The following is a 25,076-nucleotide window of genomic DNA, read 5'->3' on the forward strand; positions in this document are numbered from 1 at the left end:
CAGTGCCATGAAAAAAAGCGCAAACCGTTCAAGAAGCTCAAAATCATTGTTTTTGGGGTAGGATTCCCAAAAAAAAGCTCAACAATTGTGGTGGTTTCCTTAAAAAAGGTCAACAGGAATATTACTTCAACAAATGAAACCGATTTGTTTTTTTGTTTTTTTAAAGTGTTAAGTTGGAAAAAAACACGAGAGAGAGACATTGCACATACTTTTGTAAATCAAGAAAATCTTTAATAAAAATACATTTTTTAAAAAGGGAACAGGAATCAATTTTTTGAGATATGGCAACCCTAGTTAGAGCCACTCCCTTGATGCGCTATTTTTCTATCTGCAGGGATTTGTGGTGGCAGAAAAGTGCGTTTAATCAGAAAGCTAACTATAATAATAATAATAATAATAATAATAATAATAATAATAATAATAATAATAATAATAATAATAATAATAATTTATTTATACCCCGCCCATCTGGCTGGGCTTCCCCAGCCACTCTGGGCGGCTTCCAAAAAAATATTAAAATACTGTAATACATCAAACATTAAAAGCTTCCCTACTAACTCCTGAGACTACGGTCCTAGCCCCGTCCCCCATGATAACTAGGCCATCCACTCTCCCTCTCGCATCCCCTGCGGGTCTCTGCGACTCCGAGAGCAGCGCAGCACACCACAGACTACGACACCTCCGGAAGCCTAGACCGTCGCCTCAGCCCCGTCACTGCCTTTCAGCGGCTCTTCCGGCTCCTCCTCTCGCTGGTTGGTTGGTCTCCCCTCAACGGCAGACGAGCGCTGCTAACGCGAGAGGACGAGGGGCGGGCCGCTTGAAAACAAACCAATGGGGGAGAGCCGGCAGGGTGACGTGAGCGGGAGGCGTGGCTTCGTGGCGGTGCCGCCGTGAGGGCAGCGACTATGGAGAAGGCGGCGGCGGCGGCGGCGGGAGGCGGAGCGGAGCCTCGGGGCCGGAGGGAGGCCGCGACGCTGCCCGGGCCCAGCAGAGACACGGTGCGTGGCCGGCGGGGGGGGCCGGGCCTTTCCGGGACCTCTCCTCAGGGCGAGTGGGCTGCTCCTGGCCAGGGAGGCTCTACTGCCGGCTGCCCTGCTTGGAAGCGGGGCGAGGGGGGCCGCCCGACGGGGCTTTCGGGGGTCGCGTAGATGACCTGCGGGGTCCCCTTCCAACTGCGTCAGACGCGCGAGCTGGACGTTGGAGGAGTCCCGAGGCATGGAAGGAGCGAGTTCCTTTCGCGGCGCAGCTAAACTGCGGAACTCCCTCCCGCAGGAGGATGAGGGGGCTTCGTGGAGAAGAAGCAAGCCTGTCCCACCGCTGGCCCTGATGGAGGCTGTGCTCTGCCGCAGGAAGGGAGTGTTTCTCTTGGGCTCCGGCCCTTCTCCTCGCCTGCTTTCCGCTCGGGTCATCTGGTTGGCCACTGTAGTAGTAGGAATAATAATAATAATAATAATAATAATAATAATAATAATAATAATAATAATAATAAATAAATTATACATCTCCCATCTGCCTGGGTTTCCCCAGCCACTCTGGGCAGCTTCCAACAAAATATTAAAATACAGTAGTCCATCAGACATTAAAAGCTTCCCTAAACAGGACTGCCTTCAGATGTCTTCTAAAAGTCTGGTAGTTATTTTTCTCTTTGACATCTGGTGGGAGGGCGGGTGCCACTACCAAGAAGGCCCTCTGCCTGGTTCCCTGTAACTTGGCTTCTCACAGTGAGGGAACCGCCAGAAGGCCTTCGGAGCTGGACCTCAGTGTCCGGGCAGAACGATGGGGGTGGAGATGCTCCTTCAGGTATTCTGGGAACAGGAGGTTGAACTGGATGGGCCCCCTTTGGCCTGATCCAGCAGCCAGGCTCTTCTTAAGCCCTCTTCTTGCCCGCTGGATCAGAGCAAAGGCACCTGCTCTGAGGATGGAAGCTGTGGCCAGCAGAAATGCCAGTTTTGCCCGTCATGGCTAGAAGGTCTTAAGATGGGAATGTTCCATGTGATGGGGCTCAGGTCTTTGTAAAGGGGGATTCTGAAAGTTGAGGACCTGAAACAACCCCCCCATCTCATATATACCTCCATATAGGCTGAAGGTCCTGTTATGAGAGAGGGTTGAATTTGGACATCATTATTATTTTTTTGCGGGCAGGGGGTGCATGGGTGGGTTGTTAGCTAGTCAGGCATTCATCAGCAGAGTGCTCCCCATTCAGTATATTAGCCACTCTGTTCCTTCCTACCCCGGGTTGCTTTCCCCCTGCTAATAGTCCCATCAACATTCTGCATCCACGGCAGTCCTGCTGATATCTGTTCCTTGTAAATGGATGGTGCTGTTTTGGCTACATAATGGCTCTCACAGCCTGAACCTTGGAAATCGAGGGGATTCATATACTATATTTGTGGTTGTTTTGTACTTTCTATCTCCCTTTTTGGGCAACACATTGAAGTGCATCTTGCAGTAAATGAAACAGGCATGTGTTTGATATGGGGCCAACGATGAAATAAGTAAAAAGCTGGGCATCAATAGAAGACAGGAAAGCTCCCCTGCATTGGACTTCTGTGTTCTCTCTGGGGTATAATGGCTGTCAAATGTCTCCTTCTGACAGGGGCAGAGGGACAAGAAGAGGACAAGCAGGGAAACACCAGTGGAGAAAAGGGGGCCGTACCTCATGAGCAAAACTCCTTCCATTCAGGATAAGCTACGTAAGTCAGGACTGGAATCTATGTTCCATGAGGGCAGAGCCTTCACAAGTATGGTGGGCTCACTGCTTGAGGAGCTGGACTGCAGGCTCACCTAGCTCAGTGTCTTCTTCCCACAGTGGCCAGTAAGATGCCCACAGGAAGCCCATAAGTGGCTCATTTGCACAGTAGCACCATTCCCACTTGTGTTCCTCCACAACTGGGATATTCAGAGCACTGAGACGGGGATGAGTCACCCCTTGCATGGTCAATTTAGAGACATTAGTTTTGCTTTTAGCAGACAATATTATTGCTGAGGCACCTCGAGGACATCCCTGCTTTGACTCCGGTTACCTTGTGCAGATCCCACTTTGCCTCAGAGAATCCGTCTGAAATATCCCACTTTTTTCATGATTTGACCAAAGCCTCCACACATCTCTAGTTGGAACTAAATTGCTGTTAGCAACAACAATAGTACAATACCTGCTTACTGTCAGCCATATACAGCCATGAAAAAAGTGACAATGTAGGCAGGAGAAGAAGTGACAGCAATTGTTCCTGCTTGAGCTTCATTGTGGAGGAGCAGGGGTGGAGTGTTCCTGTGGCCTCGACAATGGGAGATGGAGCCCAACAAATCTGAAGGGGCACAGGCTCCCTAGCCATCCAGCAGGGTACAGACACGGGGGTGGGATGTCAAAGGACTTCATGGATTATTTTCTATGGAAATTACTGACTAGGAAGGCAGAAATAGTTGTGCTTTCTTCACTGCTGAGCAGAAAGTGCTCCCTCCTTGCTGCAGGAGGAAGGCAAGGCAATGACATGGAGGATAAGACTCGTACATGCTTACCAGCCACAATAACTAGGTGCTCCCCCCACTGTCTGAGATAGGAAGCCTCTTTATTCCAGTTGCTGGGATGCGCAAGCGGAGAGAGTATTGTTACGCTCAGATTATGCATGTGGGTTTCCCATTGAGGCATCGGGTTGGCCAATGCGAGGACAGGATGCTGGACTGGATGGGCCCTTTTTGGCCTGATCCAGCTGCAGCTCTTTTATGTTCTACACCCCATCATACACCTGGAAGCATTTTTGCAACACCAGCAGGTGGTGTGGATTCACCTGAATGTTTGCTGCAGGGGTGGGAACCCCTGGGACTTCCCCAAGATGGCTTGCACAGCATAGTTGCCACGCCAACCCACTTTAATAGATGGCAAACCCCTGAGAGTGTGCTTTGGCATCTCCTGGGCAACCAGAGGATTCAGATGATTCATGTCCTATGCAGGCAGAGTGGGTTTTTCTGCTGTCCTTTTGCAGTAAATGTTTGTCTGAACTTGCCCCACAGGCAGCAGTTGGCTGGTGGGGTGTGGTTTATGGGAGGCGATCCTCCCCAGGAACGTGGAATACAGCAAATATTCACTGAGTTTGCCTTGGTCATTTTGGGGGCTGCAGAGAAACATCGCGAGATGGCAAAGGCGATGCTGCGGAGGAAGGGAGGCGCATTCTCAGGAGCCGTCCGGCACCAGCCCAAGCTACCAGCCAAGAGGTCCAGTCCATTTTCTTACTGTTTGGGGGGGGGGAATTTTTGGCTTTTTGTGAGTTCAGTGGCCCTTAACAACTCCACATGCGTTAGGTTAGGCTGCTAACATTGGTGTCCTGCTAACCTAATCTAGCGCTCTCTTTACTGCTCCCCATGATGGGGTGAATTCAGAAAAGCAGCCAAAGGCCTCCAGAAATGGCACAATTTAAGAGATGGGCCAGTGCAGCTCAGAGGCAGAAGCTCTTGTATTGCAGGAAGGTGGTGCCAGGTTCAGTCCACAAGATCTCCAGGTGGGGCTGGGAGACACTCCTGTCTGAAAGTGGAGAGCTTGGGCAGGGGACTCCACCAGTCCTCTCCATTTGGCCTGCCAGGCCTTTTGGGGCAAGCTGTACTCACCTGTCATCATAACTTCTGGGTGTCAGGCGCTTCTGAAGCTTTGAACCAATCAGGATTGTACTTCTGCAAATCAGCTGATATGCCGAGTTCAATCCTGCTTGATGCAGAGCACAAACACTCTCACTTGGTTGAGGTAGCTTCCTCTGTCCCTGTTGTTGATAAGTCAGCCTTGACTGCAGGATTCAGCTATGAATGATTTGAAATGTGCTTCCAGAATACGCAGATACAGAACCTGACTTTTTTGCACCTTGAATCGGTGCCAAAAGCCACATCAGGTTTGTCCAGTTGAGACAGTGACTTGCCCAAGGCCATCTTCTGCCTGAGTGACACCCTGTCATTTGCACCAACATCCTTCCCTTCACCTTCCCCCACTCTCAGGTGCTTCATATTGGTTTTTGCCTCTTTCTCTAGGTCAGTGAAGTTCAACAAGGGCTATGCTGCCCTCAGCCAGATCTCAGATGAAACCCTGGTGTCCCTGGACTCTGACAGGTGAGGGGTGAGTGGGACCTGCTTGCTGATTGTGGGTAGGGGAGGCCAAAAAGGTTTGAGCATTGCCACCAATTTTAAATGGCTCTAAAAAGGAGTGTTAGCAAAGAGGATCAGTCTGTGAACGGAATACCAGTCACAGTAGCCCTGTAGAGCTTCCAATTTCAGAAGCAGTCTTCCCCAGAAGATACGGGGGAGCAATGGCAGGAGTCAGCATTGCTTGTGGGCTTCCCAGAAGCATCTGGTTGGCTGCTCTGGGAATAGGATGCTGGACTATTCTGATCCAGCAGGGTCATTTTATGTTCTTATGGGAGACAAACTTCCTCTCATGTCACAAAACCCTATTCATTCTTAGCAGAGAACTGGGAGCCGGAAGTGTGCTAGAAATACCCTTTCAGTTTGTGCTGACCCTTGGTGTTTTTCTCTCCTAGTGATGAGGAGCTGGAATCAAGATGTTCCTCCGGTTACTCCTCTGCAGAGGCAAGTCTGGTGCATGGCTTGCTCCTTACAGGCATTGAAATTGACCTGCAGGTGGTGGGGTTTGTCTGCCTGTCTGTTTGACCTTCTGATGGTTAGTGAGCAAAGGCTTTTATGGCAGGTGGGGGTGGGGTGCAAGATGAACCTCAGGTGCTCATGTTGCCTGCTCATTAATCTTGGGGTGCAAAGACCCTCCAGGTGCTGTCAGCCTCCATCTCTAGCCAGCCAGTCGCCAGGGATGGGAGAGCGTGTAGTTTGGGAGCACTTTCTACATGCAATGTCTATGTGTGCATGTGTCCCAGTAAGCATGTTGTGACTGACCATGAGTGAGGAAATGTAGGCACATGGAAGTGTATTTTCTCACTCGCATGCTTGCTAGGAAGGAGAGCTCTCCAGGCCTTTCTTCCTTCTTAGGACTGCAGTCCAATCCTATAAGGGGACACAGTTCTGAATAGATAAGCATAGGAATATGCTCTTAGGATTTGAAAAAACAACCATAATTAAAATGTACAATAAAAGAAAACAGTGAAGAAGCATAGCAAGTAAAACAGTGGGGTTAAAAGCAGTTAAGGTAATTAGATCAGGAAGTTCAAGTTCAGGAGAATGCTTGCCTCAACTGGCGTGTCTTCAAGAGCCAGCAGAATGCCACTACTGATGGGGCTCTCATATTTCTGCATGAAGCGCAATGCTAGTCACTGATTCCACCAGTGGAAAACCCTGCCTCCGTGTTACCACAAACGGATAACCAGCAGGCCGTGGCCAATTCCATAGTCCTCCAGCAGGTGTTTTCAGCTTGTCCCTCCTCTTGCTTCTCAGGTCAACCAGGATCTCAGCCGCCAGCTGCTGCAAGATGGGTATCGCCTCGATGAAATCCCAGACGACGAGGACCTTGACCTCATCCCTCCCAAGCCTGTGTCATCCTCACCATGTCCCTGCTGCTTTGGGGAGTCTGCCTCCTGCTCCATCCAGTAAGGATCCAAAGAGCGGGACTGCACTGCACAGGTCAAGAACCCAGCACTTTCCCCCCTTCCTTTCAGACGCCTGGAGGTCCAGCAGAGGCAATGGAGTCTGGCACCGAGCCTTGACCAAGCCGATAGGGAGCAGGAAGAGGGTGCTTTGGTGGCTGGGAAAGCGGGGTGCACTGTTGCCCTGCTTGCACTTGCCTGGGCACCAACCAGCCTCTTGAAACTCTTTTCTGTGGTGCACATACAAGACTGTTCAGTGGAAGCCCTTGGAAGGCTCTGAGCCAGCTGGCTCCCTTGCCTGGGAATGCCTTTGGAGAAAGATGCAGATGGGAGAAGAGGACAGGGCAAGTGTTTTCCTCCTTAAAGGCAAACAGCCAAGATTTTTTTGTGAAAGGGAATGAAGAATGGACTAGGACAAGTTAAAACTTTAGTTTACAAAAATTATGATTGGGGGGAAAAAGCACAGCAATCACTACATCGCGTCAAACAGATTTTCCTCACTTGCTCAGGATCCTTTCCTGGACTCCAGTGCTTGAGCTACAGTCTCCTGCGGTCCTTGTAGAGCTGGACTATGATGTTGTCATGTGGATTTCTGGGATGGAGAAGCTCTTCTAACAAGCTGCATGGATGGGGCGCTGCCTGCTAGCATCCTTGCAGTCTCTTGAACTCCCACCCAGCCCTCTGTTGGCTTTGCTGCCTGGAAGCTGCTGCTCTCAGTCCTTTCCCTTGAGGAGCTTTCAAAACAGTTTCACCAGCTGCCGCATCGTCTCAAATTGACTCTCAGCATTAAGTCTTGGCCTGGTGAAAGATGGACCTACTGAGCCTTTTTTCTTGGCATGGGAGGACGGTGTATTCCCCCCCCCCTCCCACAGATAGAGGGGAAGGGTTCACTTGCCTTGCCTTGGAGGCTGGTCCTCCCTGGCAAAAGGGCCAACAAATCTGACATCCCTGGCTCCGGGTGAGAATCCTGGTTAGTTTAGGTCATAGCTGCCTCACTTTGACTGGGGAGCTGGTGCTGATTCAGACATGCTTGCGCCTCTCCCCTACCCTCTTCTGAAGTGAATAGAGACCAAGCAGAGGATGAAGGCTAAGGTGCTAGCGCCCATAGCCTCATTTCTGTGTTGCCTGCCTTTGTGTGATGAGGGGTCTAGACCAGGTGTGGCTCCAAGCGCTGCTGTTGGACTTCAGCTCCCATCATCCCTGACTGTTGGCCCTGCTGTCTGGGGTTGATGGGATATGGAGTCTCCCCAGTCCCTGGTGGGTACCAGGTTGAGGAAGCCTGATCTAGTGGGCCACAGGTCTCCCATCCCTGCATCAGTTCCTGTTATTCTGACTTAATTTCCCCACAATTAGAATTGGCTTATGCAGCCTCCTTTTGATTTCAAGTAGCGCATAGTGTGTTTTCCATGCACACTAAGTGACAGCTTGTGAGCAAGAGCTGCGATCTAGCCTTTCTGATTCGCTAGCACCAGCTGTGGTTCACTTTATGTGGCAGTTGTGGAGAACAGGGAGGGGAGGAATTGCCAGCATTTGTGAGTGTTGCTTTGTGAGGTACCCTGCTAGCATGCAAGTTGGAGCCATGATCTCCCCTCCACCTGGTGCTTTCCAGTTGTGCTGGTGCTTTCAGCCCAAGCATGGCCAGTGATTGAGGATGATGGGAGTTACGGTCCAGCAACACCTGGAAGCACTAGGTTGGGGGAGGAAGATGTGCCCTGTATATTTGGGCAGCCTCACTGAGTAATAAATCCGTATGAATGGTACCCCCCCTTTGCTGCCTTGGTCTGGGGACCATAGCAGGCTATTACCTCTGCCGTCTAAACTGAAGCTTTAGTAGCAAGAGATCCAGAGGTCTCTGAAGTCACTAACACAACTTGAGCAAGATGCCACTGCACTGTTGTCCTCTGTTACTGTAAGCAGCTAAAAGTGGCGGCTGCTTCCCACACCCCCACACCCCATTTCCTGGAAAACTTGCCAGTAGGGATGAGATAGTCTTGCCCTACTTGGCAGACTTGATCCTAAACTGGAGTTCTCTCTGCTCTGCTTAGCTGTTCCCAGGCGAGTGGCACCCAGGAGGCCATTTCCAGTTGGGTATGTGTTTTGCTAGAATTATTTGTCAAGATAGGCCACGTGGCAGGCCATAACACAGGCCAGTGTTTACTCACTAGGGAACATGCTTAGCAAGAGGCGGGCAAGTGAACTCTGCACTTTCCAGCCCTCCAGTAGAGAGTTGGTTGCTGGTGCAGCCACTAGATTACATAGGCAACTTTTCCCACCCCCAGCTGCCTTTCATTTTCTATATTTATTTGTGCTGCCTGCAGCATCCTCTGCCTGCAAATCCTCTGGAGACAACTTCTCCATGGTAAAAGGTTGATGTTCCTGGACAGGTTCGAGCTGTTCAGTCCTAGTTGCAGTAAGCTTTTAATAGTGTGTAACGTTAGATGAGGTGGACAGTGGAGAGCCAGGACACTAGTAGACCTGTAGAGAGAAAACTGCCGGCTTTCTGCTGCAAAATAAGCTTGGCAGGCTGACAGTGTTGTGTATGTTGGGGTGTCAGGGTGGAAAAAGGAGTTCCGTGACTGTGTCCTATAGAGTGTTTAAAAAGCTGCCTTAAAATATTGAAATGCATTAAATGAAGTGAAATTGAAACACAAACCAACCTTGAAAGGCACCGAGGACAATCTTATTGGATATTAATGTTATTGTATATGCAGAGAACTATCTAGCAAATAGTTTTATATATACTGAGCAAGGGAAGTGTGCATTAATAAAACTCTACCTTGTATTCACAAGGCTTGGATCCTTTTGTATGTGAAATGTTTGTTCCTTACCTGCGTGTTAGTGAAGAGGCCTGCAGTAGGATTCCTCCTGGGGTCCACTGTGGTGGTGGTGGAGGGCAAAAGGCCGTTCATAGCAGGTGTGAGGAGCCTGTGGTCATCCTGGCATTTGTGGGACTCGCTCCAGTCTGCTGTTCTTTCTGCCTCCCTTGCTCCTTCGAGGTTTTGAATGTCCTAACCTCATCTTACTTGGACAAAGCTCTTTATTCGGCCTTTTGAAAATGCAATTTTAAAAGCAACTATAGCCCAAGAAAAACATACACCAGACAGGTTGTTCTCAGGGCCTGTCCTCTACAGCACCTTCTTTATTTAGTCAACTTTAACTCGTTGCATTTGACTCTTAAACAACTGATGTTTTACACTGGTGGGAAGATTTTTTGTTTCTGAACCCATCTGAATTTCATCTCCCTGTTTCATTCTTTGGGGATTATTAGCCATAACTATACCTGTGAAATATGGAATACAGTACAATGGTAGCAGGAATACTGGCTCTTCCAGGGGTCTTTACTTGCACACACTCTGTACATACATCTCAAACCTCCAGTTAATTTAGGAACAAAATAGTTTGTATAAAGTGTACAACTGGGTCCACACATCTCTTAACACAAATGGTACGAAGTGGTTGACTGCAGCTATCAAAACGTCAAATGCTGAAACCACAGCTCTACAATTTGCAGCGCCAGAGTCTGGAGTCAAAATCCATCTGACGGATGACCTCAGGATTCAAATTCTGATACACAACCCCTTAAGACAACGCATGTATTCTGCCAGTCCCCCAACATCCTATTTCTTTTCACTTATAGCTGTTATTTCAGTCTCTGAAGGTTCTGTATTTCCCCCCCTGCACTTTTCTCTCTCGAATCATTCTGCAGGAGACAACAGTCGCTTGGCACTCCGCTAGGGTAAGGACACTCCTATTTGGCAGGAAGCTAAAGAGAAACTGGGGCAGTTCTCTTTGCTGAAATATACTGAGCCCCAAATGAGGGAGCATGCAAATCAAACCAGAGTTGTCGAATGGAAGCGCAAGTGGACTTTCCCTCCCTCAACTGCAACTTGAAACTGAGTTGAAGGTGGAGTGGCTGGGCTTCCTGCTCCCCAAGCCACAGAACTGAACTTTGGGTGAGGAACCGCTGACCCCCTAGATCTTGCAGGACCCCAACACCCATCAGCCAGAATGGCCAATGGTTCCGGATGATGGGAGCTGTAAGCCAGTCACAACTGAAAGGCCACCACCCTGCCCTGCCCCAAGGCAGCGCCTGTCCCTTAGCAACGCTTGAATTTATAGCACTGACTTACCCAAGAGTTCAGGGTACCATCATTCAATGATTCTAGTTACAGGTAGGTAGCTGTGTTGGTCTGCTGTAGTCGAAACAAAATAAAAAAATTCCTTCCAGTAGCACCTTAGAGACCAACTAAGTTTGTTGTTGGTAGGAGCTTTCGTGTGCATGCAAGGTATCTGAAGAAGTGTGCATGCACACGAAAGCTCATAGCAACAACAAACTTGGCTGGCACCACCAAAGGAACACAAGCGAACAACACAAGCAACGCTGACACCAAACTCTACATACATTAAACATAATAGAAACACCGCCACCCGACCCCACCCCTATCCATCTTCCCCCTCTCCACCCCCCCTTTCTTTTTTCTTTTTTCTTTTCTTCTCCCCCTAATGCCTCAACAAATGAGATGGATTTGTAAAAATGTTACATGAAAAAAAACAAAAAACGAGGCACTACACTTCTGTAAAACAAGAAAATCCTGAATAAAATAAAAATTAAAAACAAAAACAAACTTGGCTGGTCTCTAAGGTGCTACTGGATGGATTTTTTTACTATCGTTCAATGAATTTTTCTGCAAGAGGTGGAAGCAAGGGGTAGAGCAGAGTGATTATAACACTTGCTTTAGCTATTGGTACATGTACTTTACTTTGACATGCCAGGTAAGTAGCTTCACCATACAGTGAAGATGTGGTAATCTGATGTTTTTAAGGGAAGAGCCACTCTCTTCCTGTTGGTGCAAAAGCCAAACATGAGCTGCCAATTTGATCATCTTATAACCACAGCCCCTGCAGGACACAAAAAGCTGAGCCTGCCTCCAAACTTAACACTCTAGTTGGGACGGGGGACCCTTTTCTCCTGGTTGCTTGGGAACAGGTTCCAAACTACTGCAGGGAAAGCAGGTACTGGCTACGTTTGGATAGAAAGGAGCCTCTACCCCACACAGCCTCTCTCACTCCAACCAATTTGAGGGAGAGGAATAATAGGAAAATTGGGGTGCCAGTTTTAATTAATCATCTCAGCCCTAGACTGCTTTGTCTTCACTGTGTTTTGTTTGGAACAAGCCAGCTCCGTCAACCCCGTGGTGTGCTTGTTTCAAACAAGGAAAAGTGAAGACACATACTGCACTTGGGAGCTGGACCAGGGTTAGGTTTGTTCTTATCACAACAAGCTATGGTATATTGTGACACCCACATGGAGCCAGGGGATAGAACCACATGGTGCTGGGAAAATGCTACTGGGGGGGAAAGCAGATGGTGAAAAGCACCCAAAGCGAAGCCCCAGGCCTGTAGAATTAGAGGACGTCTTGTTTCTGCCACCTGGCCCAGGGTGGACATTGCACCTGAAAGGCCACCGGTACCAAAAAGATACCACTGGCTTGTCCTCCCATCCCGAAATCAGGATTGTTGGCTGGGAGTGGGGAGCCCATGGTTCCCCAGGAGTTGCTGGACTCCTAACTCCTATCAGGGTCAACTCACATGGCCCTGCTGTGGGCAGACAGAACCACCCCTAGATTAAGGAACCACCCGCAGCTGGCCCTCAAGGAGGAAGCACTTTCACACCAGAACATGCTGTCCACTACAGCCAGAGGAAACTTTGTCAGCCAGGGATTAGAAGCAATGGTAGCCAACCACTCTCCATCGGCAGGAACTGGGGCGAGGTGGAGACAGGCTTTTGCCTGCCCCCCAGGGTAAAGGGCAGGAGGCAGAAAGTCCTGGCTAAGAGGGAATTCCAGTGGCTGGGAAGCTCAAATCATCACCAAGCCCTTCTTCCAAACTTCCACCCTCTTCCCAGGGTGGGGGGGGGGGGAGAGGCACACCATTGACTGCTGGTTTTTATAAGTTTTACAGCATTTTAAAAGTTCAGGGTGTGCAGACCGCTACCCCTCAAAAGCAGAACGGTCTAGCACAAGGTGGAGAGGGCAGTTTTTTTTAAAAAAACGACGAGGTCTGGAGAATTCCCAGCCCCATGTTTTACAGCAACCGTTGCAGGAGCAGGAGTGTTCTCCCTGGATAGAGTCAAGCTGTGTGGGAAACGAGGACCCACCATACAGGGGTGAGCGCCAATGCTTTGGGCTTTTGACACAGTGGTTTGATGGGTCAGGGGAGTAACTGGCTGTGCAGAGGACACACAGCCGTTCTACTGGAGTCTCAGCAAGAGAAGAAAGAGCCAAGCACCCCACATTATAGGAGACAGCAGGCTCGGAAGAGCAGCATGCCATCAGGTGCAGACAGGTGCAAGGAGACGCTCTCATTGGCGGAGATGAAGAGCACAGAGCCGCGGCGGACAGCCATTTCTGAAGCGGCCGCAGTGGAGGTCCCGACAGCAGTTCCTTGTACCACCAACAGGATGCTGGCTGAGTCGATGGCCGAAATAAGGTACAGCTTGATGGAGGAAGGAATCTGCGAGAGAAAGCAGAACCCTTGCTCAGTAGAGAGGTGGGGCCTGGGTATTTTAACATCCTGCCTCACTAAGTGGGAAGCGAATGAGCTGGGCGTGGGACAAATCCAGAGGCAATGGCAGATCCTGACTTCCCTCCAGCCTCCAGAGTGCTCAGCAGTGCAAGCTGGTCTCCATCTCAAGCCAAACTGAGATTTCAGCAACTGTAAAAGCAGGCAACGACGGGCATGTCTGTTTCTCACCCACGCTAATCTCACGGGTGTCCTGTGCCACTTGTGTCTTAAAGGTAAAGGGACCCCTGACCACTAGGTCCAGTCGTGGCCGACTCTGGGGTTGTGGCACTCATCTCGCTTTACTGGCTGAGGAAGCCGGCGTGCAGCTGCCAGGTCATGTGGCCAGCATGACAAAGCCGCTTCTGGCGAACCAGAGCAATGCACGGAAATGCCGTTTACCTTCCCGCAGGAGCTGTACCTATTTATCTACTTGCACATTTATGTGCTTTAGAACTGCTAGGTTGGCAGGAGCAGGGACTGAGCAACGGAAGCTCACCCCGTCGCGGGGATTCAAACTACTGACCTTCTGATCGGCAAGTCCTAGGCTCTGTGGTTTAACCCACAGCACCACCCGTATCTTAATGTGCATTAAAAAAAATATAGAGTTTCACACAAAAATCCCTATTTAAACATAAGGAGAGAGAACCACACATGCCACTCCAAGCTCCTTGGAGGAAGAATGTCATTATAAATAAAGTTGGGGCCCATGTAGGGACAGGGAGGCAACTTTGTAAAATTTGCATTAACATGCAAAGCTACCTACCGCATTTTTCGCCCCATAGGACGCACCGCCCCATAGGACGCACCTAATTCTTTTTTGGGGGGGGGGATAAAGAAAAAAAATTTTCCCCTCCCCAGGCACGGGGGAAGCCAGAGCTTCCCCCGACCCCAGCCCCCAGAACAGCCTGCTATCTGCAAGCCTAGGGAGCCGCACCGGTCTCCCCAGGCTTGCGGAGAGGTGCGCGAAGCCCGGGGGCGCTCTTCAGCGCGCACCAGGCTTCGGAATGCAGGCAGCTCCGCGCCACTCTCCGGAGCCCCGCGCGGCTTCGCGCCGGGATCCGGGGGGTGGCGCGGAGCTGCAGGAAGCCTGGGAAAGCCTGCATTCGCCCCATAGGACACACACACACATTTCCCCTTCATTTTTGGAGGGGAAAAAGTGTGTCCTATAGGGCGAAAAATACGGTAATTCACACTTTTCTGAACCAACGTGCAATCTGAAAGCAGGTATCCTTGGAGATATGCTGTTCTTCAAATGTGTGATGCACTCCTCTTACCAAAAAAGAAATGCATGATTTGGGGAAAGTGTGTATCAGTGAAAATAATGCATCAACATGCATTATATTAGAGGACACTGTGTGCATAAATGTGTTTTACACATTTTCCATGCACACTGTTTAAAAATGAACCGCAAAGACATCCAGAAAGAGAGCAAACTGAACCTAAGATTCGGGGTGAGGGCAGAATGAGAAACCAAAGTGGACGGATCCATCTGAGCCAAGCTGCACAGGGAGCAGGTGCCTAATGCCACCTCGGCACTTGAAAGGCTCTTGCAGCAGGAACCGCCTGCCGTCATCAGGGCAGGGGAAGCCCCCGAGAAACTCACCTCTATCCTCATGACAGAGAAGTCTGGGACAGGCGGGTCGTAGAGGTAGACACAAGGGTCCAGGCGGCTCTGGACGGGGCTCAAGAGCTTGGAGCTGCCAGGGGCCGGCGTGTAGTTCAGCATTTCGCACAGCGTGAGGACGTCAATGAACTTGGGCGTCAGGCCAGCGCGCACCGTGTTGTCAGAGCAGGCCATGCACTCAATGCAGTCTGTGGCAAGGCAGGAAAGAAAGAGAAGCTGGCCGTCAGGAAGAGCAGAGGCTGCTGCTGGTGGCAAGAGAGGCCCTCCAGAAACACCCTTCTGCCCCATCTCAAGAAACCCTCTTTTATCATCCCTTCCCTGTCATCTCAAACTAAGAGTTAAGAGTTTCAGAGTTGGCAAGGCCCCCTGAGGCCACTTAGCCCAGCGCAGGATTCTTGCAGCTGCAGCAGGGATAGTGAACCTAGTGACCTCCAGGCATCTCTGGAATACAACTCCCATCATCCCTGACCATCAGCTGTGCCAGCTGGGGCGTGATGGGAACTGGAGTCCAGCACATCTGGAGGAAGTGGCTGCCAAGGCATTCCATTGCCAGAAGAGCCCTGGCCATTGGGCGGTGTGGTGTTTGCCTTCCTAGGTGTGTGACATCATACTGGGTTCATAAGGAAAGGGTTAACTAATTGTAAAATGACTAACCAATGGGAACCCAAGGGGAGGAGTTAGAGTTAGGGTGGTTGAGAAGACAGTCTGGAGTTAGAAGAGACTGAGAGGATAAGTCTGTGGGTTGGGCTAGTATGATGTGAGAGAGTGAGAGAATTTGTTAAGAGGAGTCAGTCAAACAGTTGAGATAATCAGTCAGAAGAAACTAAAGTTAAGATACCGACAGGAATATTATCTGAGAAACTATAAACTTGTTAATGTTTATAAAACAAACTCGTTTATTTGGTTCACTTTTAACAACTGTCTGGACTCAGTGTTTTACCCGAGTGTAACGGGTTGGTGGCAGCGGGGAAGCGAGCACAGTGGTGGCACAGGGATCAATACATCCAGGGACCCTGTGTGATCGCCACAGGCGGCTTCCTCTCTGTTTCCACCTTTTGCTCTGCTCCTGCCCTCCTGAGCAACAGAGAGCAAGTCTGCCCCATCTTCTGCAAGGCAGCTCATCAGGTCTTAAGATGCAGCTGCGCTCTACCCCACTTGATCTTCAGACTCAGTGCACCCAACTGTGGCCACGCGGAACTTAGCCACAGACCTGCTTGCCATGCTGGCTGCCTCTCCTCTGAGGGCTGATCTAGTTTTTCAAAGCACTAATTAAAATGGGGAGCATTAGGCTTGGGCGCCATACGTGACCGCTTCCAGGTTTCTCCCACGGCCACAGCCCTGCTACCCCTGCCCCCCACAAGTGCTCAATCCAAGCGGTTAAATCCCATAAACCTGGGAAGCTGCCTTGAGAGGAGATCTGGTGGCCATACAAATAATAATAATAATAATTTATTATTTGTTTCCCCAGCCACTCTGGGCGGCTTCCACAAAGACCAAAAATACACTAAGATGTCACACATTAAAAACTTCCCTGAACAGGGCTGCCTTACGATGTCTTCTGAGTGTCAGGTAATTGTTTATCGCTTTGACATCTGATGGGAGGGCGTTCTACAGGGCGGGCGCCACTACCGAGAAGGCCCTCTGCCTGGTTCTCTGTAGCTTTGCTTCTCGCAATGAGGGAACCGCCAGAAGGCCCTCGGCGCTGGATCTCAGCGTCCGGGCAGAACGATGGAGGTGGAGACGCTCCTTCAGGTATACTGGGCCGAGGCCGTTTAGGGCTTTAAAGGTCAACACCATCACTTTGAATTGTGCTCGGAAACATACTGGGAGCCAATGTAGGTCTTTCAAGACCGGTGTTATGTGGTCTCGGCGGCTGCTCCCAGTCACCAGTCTAGCTGCTGCATTCTGGATGAGCTGTAGTTTCCGGGTCACCTTCAAAGGTAGCCCCACGTAGAGCGCATTGCAGTAGTCCAAGCGGGAGATAACTAGAGCATGCACCACTCTGGCGAGACAGCCCGTGGGCAGATAGGGTCTCAGCCTGCGTACCAGGTGGAGATGGTAGATAGCTGCCCTGGATACAGAATTGACCTGCGCCTCCATGGACAGCTGTGAGTCCAAAATGACTCCCAGGCTGCGCACCTGGTCCTTCAGGGGCACAGTTACCCCATTCAGAACCAGGGAGTCCCCCACACCCACCTGCCCCCTGTACTTCTGTCTTGTCAGGATTCAACCTCCAAGCCTCTCTTTTGCTTCTATGCCCAGAAACTCACCTCCGTAGATGTAGGCATGGGGTTCATTGGCACCCAGGAACATGCACTCCCCGGGCTGCAGCTTCATCACGTTCAAGAAGTAGATGGCGAAGCAGCCAATGTCTCCAGGGTACTGGGAGTGGAGGCGGAGGAGGAGCTCCCCACAGCTGGCCAAAGTATCTTTCCCTGCATCTGCTGTGGGATGGAGACACATGGAGGAGTCTGGTGAGCAGCAGCTGCTGGTTGCCAAGTTTCACCTTATAGTGGAGGCCCTAACCCCCCACAGAGGTCGCTCCCATCAGCCTCCCACAACACGGCCAACCACCATTAAGAGTGCCTGGAGTTGCAGTCCCAGGAACACCTGGAGGGCCACAACCTCCCCAGCACCCAAGTCTCACACCAGACCCACCTTCCTGAGAAATCCGCTTCACCAGCATGTTAAGCTGGTCCACAAAGACCTTCTTCTCGCTCTTCATCATCCGGGTGAAGCAGATGCGCAGTGCGGCAGAGACACCCCGGGGGTCTTCGCCCACGCAGCGTTCCAGCTGCTCCGCCGCCACATTCCCAATCAGGGCCCGGAATTCAGGAACGTCTGCAAGGAACCCAAAGAATATTGAGAATGGCTGCATGGAGTCTAGCTGGATTTAAGACTATATTATGAAGCATCCTGTCTATGCTGGCTAAAGGAATGGATATCACTAAAAATTCTTAAGTTTTAGATCTTGAAGGTCATGATAACAGATATTGTTGGTATGAATATTTGTGGTATGAAGTTAAAGTACATAGAGCTTTCCTAAATCGTGTAGTAAGGAAAGTGGTTTATGAAATATGCGGAAAATGTAAAAAATTATTAGAACGAAAAACACCATGATGACTTTCCCACTGAAAGCAGCATCTCTAAAAAAATTAAATATGAGAAATGACCGGGCAACTTATAAAGAATTGTTAATGGAAGTAGAACATCAATTAAAATTAAATAGGTCTGAGGATATAAGAGAACTATTAACTGATTGGTTACAATAATAAATAAATAAATAGAATTTATTCATTCATTCATTCCCCGCCCATCTGGCTGGGTTTCCCCAGCCACTAGAATACCATCCGCTTAATGATATATTTAAGATGGATAAAAGAAAGGCTTTTTAAATAAAACATCTAAATTTGAAAAAGAACTGTTAGAAAACAAGACCAAATTGTTTTCTAAAATGTATAAAGTAATATTAGAATAGCATACAAAAGATGAACAGGTTAAATCAGTTATGATACACTGGGCGAGGGACTTTGGATATAATATACAACTTACAGCATGGGAGAAGTTATGGAACTGGTACTTTACAGCATGTTATACTTTGAAAGAAAATTGTATGAAAATGATGTATCGTTGGTACTTAACTCCTAGTAATTAGCTAAAATGTATAAAACAAGGTCAAATACATGCTGCAAATGTAAGGAAAAAGAAGGCACCTTTTATCAGATGTGGTGGGCTTAAAAAGTAGTAAAAAAAAATTTGGGAGACGGTATATAATGAAGTAGAAAAAAATGTTTAGAATAACTTTTTCTTTAAAAAACTCGAAGCTTTCCTTGAAGGAATTCTAGGTGCCAAAATTACAACAGAACAGAAAAGACTATGTATACGACCACTGCTGCCTGGTTGTTACTAACCCAGAGATGGAAAGAAGAAGAATCCTTACCAGAGAAGAATGGCAAATTAAGTCGATGGACTATGCCGAAATGGCAAAAATGACCAGAAGAATCAGAAATCAGGAAAACCAGGAATGGGGAAAATAAATAATTTACCTTAAAAATCACTTTGAAACAATTAAAATTATTAGTTGGATTGGAATAATAATACTTGTAGTTTAACGTTGAATTATGGTTGCAATGGAGATTTAATAGATTTGGATTAATAGAGAAGATGCAGGAGGAAAAACTTAATTAAGGACCCACACAGGGGAGGAGGGAATTCCAGAGGAATCTACGGAATTCTCTTTTTATTTTGGATGTTTGACAATTGTCTGTAAATTTCAAAATTTGAAAAACTAAATTGATTTAAAATCCTCCACCTCTGGCAGGTCCCTGAGGGGGCAGTTAGCTGCTTCTGCTTCCAGTTAATCACAGCCTGTCATGTCGACCAAGCCCAACTAATTGTGTGGTCAATCTTAACTACAGCTTGCTTGAAACAAGCCAAATTCAAACTATAGTTCAAGAAGCTAACTTGATTTCAACATACTACTATTAAGCAAACCACGGTTGAGGGCTGGGCTGTAACACTAAACTGTGGTTAGCTGAAACTGAAAGCAAATGCTGCCACCTGCCTCCTTGTGGCTGTGCTAGGGGAGGGAGAGGATGGGTGAGCCTGCAGGGAGGCAATGCTTGTTTCCATCACAACACGGTTCCAAGGACACAATTCCATCCCCAGTTGGGACACCCGAGTCCCTGTATCTTGCTGGTACTTATTTCCTTCCCTTCCCCTCCCCTCCCATGCTTACTCTGGAGAAAAGACACAATCTCCTCAACAGGCCGGAAGCCACACATGCCCTCGAAGGGCGTCAGGGCGATGGCCATCTCCGGCTTGTGGTTGGCATCTGGGTAGTGCTCTGGATACTGGGCATGAAGCTTCTCTGCCAGCTCCTGGGAGGGGGGAAGAGGGAGGGAAGAGGGGGGACAGGTGTTGAGCCCCAGGCTCCAGTGTCACAGTCAGTCTGCTCGGGGGGGGGGGTGCTCTGCCGTGGCTTCAGCGAGCCACAGAGCACCTGGGGAACCAGGCAACGCACCCAGGGGTGGGCTAATACGTCAAGGATGAGAAGCGAAGCAGGCGGAATCTGTGCTGCGACCCCAGGTCTGACATTAACCCATTAACGTGAAACTTTGGGCTGGATCCAAAAGGTTCCATTTGCCTGTTGGTGGAAGGCTCCTTGTATCGGAGGACGGGAACCTCTGGACCCAACAGATGAGCACCTGCTTCCCTTGTACGCCATTCTGAACTCCGGCTTCAACCGCTGATGCTCCTTCAAGCTCCTTGTCCTTGACCTGCAAAGTCCAGAAAGCTCAGCAGGATTCTATGCCGTTTGGCACCCTGGGAAGAGGGCCTTACCTTGGTGGGGTGAGCCTGGATGGACAAGGCTGAGTTAACAGACAGCACTTTGAACAAGAAGGGCAGCTGGCCCTGGAAGGCCTCCTTGACCTTGGTGCCCAGGCAGTCGGGGTTGTCCGCGATCCATTGCCGCAAGGTCTTCTGGGGGATGCGGTTATCTAGAATCACGGCGTCTCCTTTGGGGTGAGTGCCCATCCAGAGCTAGGAGGAAAAGAGAGCACACAGATGATGCACAAAACCTCTTAGCGCACATCTGGGCAACCTGTAGCCCTTCAGATGATGGGCTCCAATTCCCATCAGCCCCAGGCAGCACAGCCAGAAATCAGGGCTGATAGGATTTGGAGTACAGCACGCGTCTTGCACTCCGATCAGCTCCAACCACTAGCCCTGCTGGCTGGGGATGATGGGAGCTGGGCATCTGACAACAAAGGAAAGGTGGCACCTTGTCTGTCCCCATTTCGGAGCCCTGAGAAATCAGTTTCTGAGCAGCAGTGTTGTGACGGTTCCCCCGTGGCCACTTTAGACAGGGCTGAGAGCTCAGACTCGTGAGGTTTTTTTGCTTTTTAAAATTGAATTTACATACCACCCTATACCCAGAGGTCTCAAGGTGGTTCATAGAACAAAATCAAAATATGAAACCACAATATATATAATCAAAATAAAAACAACCCAATAACACCCCCCCAAAAAACCCACATTTTAAAAGGGCATAGGATGTCAGTCAAAAGGCCTGGTTAAAAAGGAACGTTTTTGCCTGGCACCTAAAGGTGTAAAATGAAGGCACCAGGCAAACTTCCCTGGGGAGAGCATTCCACAGACGGGGAGCCACTGCAGAGAAGGCCCATTCTCGTGTTGTGACCCTCTGGACTTCTCGAGGAAGTGGAACACGAAGCGGGGCCTCAGAAGACGACCTCAGGGTCCAGGTAGGTTCATATGGAGATATGGTCCTTGAGGCATTGCTGTCCTGAGCCATTTAAGGCTCTATAGGTCAAAAGCAGCACTTTGAATTGGGCCCAGAAACTAACTGGTAGCCAGTGCAGTCAGACTAGGATCGGTGTAATATGCTCAAACCATCCTGCTCCAGTGAGCAACCTGGCCGCTGAATTTTGCACTAGCGACCAAAGCAGTTTCTGTGCCAAAACTGAAATGGATGCAGAAAATCAGTTTCTTCCAAAAGCAACTACTCGTTCCAGAACCTTGCTCAGGAAAGGGAGATTAGCAACTGGCCAGTAGTTTGTTGGGTATTCTGAATCCAGGGAAGGTTTCATAAGGAGTGGTTTTACCACTGCCTCCTTCAAACAGGCAGGGACCACCCCCTCTTGTAAGAGGCACTGATCACCTCCCTGGCCCAGTCCGCTGTTCCCTCCCTGCTGGTTTTTATCAGGCAAGAGGGGCAGAGGTCTAGAGCACAAGTGGTCGCCCTGACTGATCTGAGCACCTTGATCTAAGTTCCCAGCCATATAGTGGAATTTGGGAATGGGCAAGGAGGGAGGAGGGGATGGAGCCTGGCCCCAAGGGCCCCCAGGCAGTTTGCACTCACCTCCGCATAGGGCTTGCCCGCTTCGATGTGGATCATTGGATCACTGCTTGCCAGGAGACTGGCCACTTCACTGTCCTGGCCCAGTTTGCCCCAGGAGTAGTTCTGCACGGTGCAGGCCAAGGGAAACACTGAGGGAGCAAAAGACACAGGCACAGGTGGGAGGTCATGCACAAGAACACAATGTGGGAAGCTGCCCCCAGTCGGCCCCACAGCTCCATCCCTGTTGTCAGGATGCTCCCTCTCAGGGTAAGTGAGCCCCCCTCACCCTTACCCTGCATCTTGACAAAGGCCCCCACCTGCACATTTAAAGCAGCATCACTTTAAATAGTCATGAGTTCCCACAAAGGATCTTGGGAACTATAGTTTGTTAAGGGTGCTGAGAGAGCCCTAGTTATCTCTCAGAGTTACAGTTCCCTCTGGTTTTCACAGCCCACCCCTCTTCCTGGGGAGCTGCAGCCCTGTGGGCGGAACAGGGTCTTCTAAAAACCCTCAGTGCCCAAAACAAACTACAGTTCCCAAGATGGTTTGGTGGGATGCGGTGGCCGATATCGGAGACGCTAATAGGAAAGAATGAGATGGTTTTAAGAGATTTTCTTTTCTTTTAAAGGCCTGGAGGAATAAAATAGATTTGCCTGGCCTTCAAAATTTACTGTTGGCCAACGGGGCCGCTGTGAAAAAGGCCCTATCTTCCTTGCAGGGTTTTAAGCAGAGGTTGGGCGATCATCGGTCAGGGGCGCCAAGGCTGCGCGTCCTGAATGGCGGGGGTTAGGCTAGATGACGGTCGGAACCCCTTCCCACCCCCGGGAGGCGCAGGAGGGACCGGGCTTCCCCCGAGAGCGGGCACCGCTCCTGCCTGCTCGCTCCGCGGGAACGCCTCCCTCCTCTCCCCACCCGGAGCGGCTCGCTCCTGCTCCTGCTCGCCGCCGCTTTGTCCCGGAGCCCCTCCGTCCATCGCGGGCGGGGAGCACGAGGAGCCGCCCGCCGCCGCCGCCCCCCGGACCCCCAAGGCGGGCAAGGTAGGCGCCCTCCTTTGCCCCGGCCTCGCTCACCTCGCAGCTCCGCCATCCCCGCGATGCTGCTCTGCTTCGCTCTGCCCCGCCTCTTCCAGGCGCCGGCCGGCCGGCTGGCCGGGCACGCCGGGAAAAGTAGTCCGCCGCTCCGGATCAGGTGTCTGGGGAGGGAGAGCGCCCGTCAGCCTCAGCCCGGGCCAGGCTGCTGCGTCCTGGAGCTGCAAGCAGGAATTGCACCGGTGCAGCGCAGCAGCCACACAGGGGCCCCGAGGCCGCCCCTGAAACGCTCCGCAAAAGGGGCAGCTGGACTTTATTAAAGGTTTATGGTCAGACACGGGAGTGAGCGGTTGGATTCGAACCCGGATCCGAGTCTTCTCCCGCAATCTCTCTTGTGCTCCAGGAAACGTGGTTCTTTTGCCGGGGGAGCTGGATGGTGCAGCCAGGCTAGGCGCTATATTACGCACGAGTTGCCGGAAATGTATTAATGCAATTAATTAATCAAGCTCTTGCAACATTTAGGTCTGGCAAGTATTAAGCCGTTCCGCAAGCGTTTTCTCAGCCGTTCCGCAAGCGTAAACCCTGCTGCAGCTGGAATAGTCCGTACAGCAGAAGACTCTCACTCTTAATCTCAGGCTCATTTCGCAAAAGATTCTTGCATTGCAGGGGGTTGGACTAGATGATCCCAGTGGACCCTTCCAACTCTACAATTACATCATTTTATTCCTTGAATGGGACTTGCTTCCAAGTGAGTGTGCATCACACCCAAAAATGCACCACAGGTGGGGCTGCCTTTGCACACAGGGTGTGGGGGGCGGGCAGAGGCCAGGGCCCAGGAGGGGCCAACAGTTCCTGCAGGGCAGTTGCAGGCTATGCTTGTTCCCCCCCCCCCTTCCTCCTGTTCTTCCACAGCTGAATCACTTCCTATGAAGCATCTCAAAGCAACACCACAATGCAAAGCATAGAGAACAATCACATATATAATGAGTGTTCGAACGATGACATGTACAGAAACAGTTTCAAATTGCACAATACAAATATTGACCAGGACAAAAATCTCAACTTAGAACCAGGCTTGTTGGAAGAAGGTGCTGATCAGTGGTTTCATTTCAAAGTACTGGCTTTGGCCAGTAAAATCCCAAATTGGGTGCACAGAGCTCCAGCATCTGGGACTTGTTTTACTTTAATGAGGATGCTGGAGTCCATCACTTGCATCCAGCAAAATCAGGTACAAAATGATGAATCTAGGAGGGGAGCCGATTACCTGCTGCAGGTATCCCACATGCAGTGCAATAGGATGACCCACACATATTCCAATGCAAATCTGTTATTCTTATTTTTTATATTTCCTATTTTTATATCCCACTTTTCCAGCAGGGAGCTTGAGACAATGTAAATGGATCCTTTTTTCCTCTACAACAGGCATCCCCAAACTCAGCCCTCCAGATGCTTTGGGACTACAACTCCCATCATCCCTAGCTAACAGGACCAGTGGTCAGGGATGATGGGAATTGTTGTGCCTGATCTATAACTAAGACTAAACCTGCCATCCTAACCTGGGGAGTACATCCCATGGAATTGCATAGGACTTCCTTCTGAATAGATGTGGCTAAGACTGCCCTGCAGGTTACTACAAATCAGAGATTGTAGCAGCCTATATTCTTAAATTAGGTGGTTAGAATATTGCAGCATATATTTGTAGATTTCTGTGAGTTGCCTTGTGTGGTTTTTAAGAAAGGCTGCTAAAGCACTTGATGACGAGTATGACGACGCACGACAACCCTTGTTGTTGCTGCTATTGACAGGGAGGGTGAAGTCAAAAACACTTTGGGGCCTACTGCAAACTGTTCAGCAACCTGCAAGCTGACCTTGGTTCTCCTTTTCTTGCTCACCCTTCTCCCAAAAGGCCTTGGGGATCTGAAGGTCCTTGTGGGTGAGCCTTCCTGTGTATGCTAAGGTTGCCTGGAAAGGCCCAGGCCCACCTTTGGGGGTTCTGCAGGCGACCACAGGGGACAGGGCCTTTTCTGTGGTGGTGCCCTGATTTTCATGTTCATCACTGTTATTAATAAATAAGTCCAAGGAATAGCCTCAAGGAAGCTTGCCTGGCCCCTTCGTTAATACCTTTCAGGCATGAAGTAAAGAAACTACTCAGAGGAGATGGGGGAGATATAAATGTAATTCAATTCATATACAGTAGTGTGTTGCTGTTAGGATTTTGGCTGCCATTCTACATTCACGCTTACCGAGTTAAACAGACTGCTGCGCACTACGCGGCACACTACGGTACCTGGAGCGCTCTCGCCGTTCAGTGCGCATGCCCGGAAGTCAACTTCCCCTTCATCTTGAGATCTATTTCTCCTCCATCTCCGGAGCGACAGAGCGAGAGCGCGAACAAGCGCGCGTTCTGTATTTGCGCATGCGCCCTGCTACCTCCACGCGCCCTTTCCTCTGCGGCTCGATGAGGTCACAAA

The 25,076-nt window shown here is 50.0% G+C and overlaps 2 protein-coding genes across 10 annotated transcripts; one reads left to right on the forward strand and one right to left on the reverse strand.

Annotated features, from left to right (window-relative positions):
* The first annotated feature begins 755 nt into the window (after window positions 1-755).
* FAM219B (family with sequence similarity 219 member B) lies at window positions 756-9,324 on the forward strand. 7 transcript variants are annotated; one of them, XR_014516016.1, is made up of 7 exons: window positions 756-998; window positions 2,597-2,693; window positions 4,116-4,209; window positions 5,011-5,088; window positions 5,517-5,565; window positions 6,379-7,777; window positions 7,816-9,324. XR_014516016.1 is itself a non-coding variant. In XM_083460652.1 (6 exons), the coding sequence occupies exons 1-5, from the start codon at window positions 906-908 to the stop codon at window positions 5,644-5,646; spliced, it is 492 nt and encodes a 163-aa protein (XP_083316778.1). In that variant the 5' UTR covers window positions 837-905; the 3' UTR covers window positions 5,647-5,656; window positions 6,379-9,324. The 7 variants fall into 7 exon arrangements, 3 of the variants coding, with proteins under 3 accessions (XP_083316778.1, XP_083316777.1, XP_083316779.1); XR_014516017.1 differs by having other exon boundaries at window positions 837-998; window positions 5,517-5,656; XR_014516018.1 differs by having other exon boundaries at window positions 876-998; window positions 4,009-4,209.
* Window positions 9,325-9,632: 308 nt separating this feature from the next.
* Window positions 9,633-25,076, reverse strand: MPI (mannose phosphate isomerase). Of its 3 annotated transcripts, none has more exons than XR_014516013.1 (10): window positions 24,849-25,076; window positions 22,648-22,769; window positions 21,599-21,726; window positions 20,059-20,259; window positions 19,454-19,595; window positions 17,374-17,556; window positions 16,986-17,159; window positions 14,695-14,903; window positions 11,154-13,040; window positions 9,633-10,866 (listed from the first exon to the last, which is right to left on the reverse strand). XR_014516013.1 is itself a non-coding variant. In XM_083460551.1 (9 exons), exons 1-9 carry the CDS (start codon window positions 24,919-24,921, stop codon window positions 12,822-12,824), a joined length of 1,407 nt encoding a protein of 468 aa, XP_083316677.1. In that variant the 5' UTR covers window positions 24,922-25,024; the 3' UTR covers window positions 9,633-12,821. The 3 variants fall into 3 exon arrangements, 1 of the variants encoding a protein (XP_083316677.1); XR_014516014.1 differs by having other exon boundaries at window positions 24,893-25,062; XM_083460551.1 differs by having other exon boundaries at window positions 9,633-13,040; window positions 24,893-25,024.

Source organism: Podarcis liolepis, assembly GCF_965112155.1.
Source record: "Podarcis liolepis genome assembly, chromosome: 9".
NCBI classification, from domain to species: domain Eukaryota; kingdom Metazoa; phylum Chordata; class Lepidosauria; order Squamata; family Lacertidae; genus Podarcis; species Podarcis liolepis.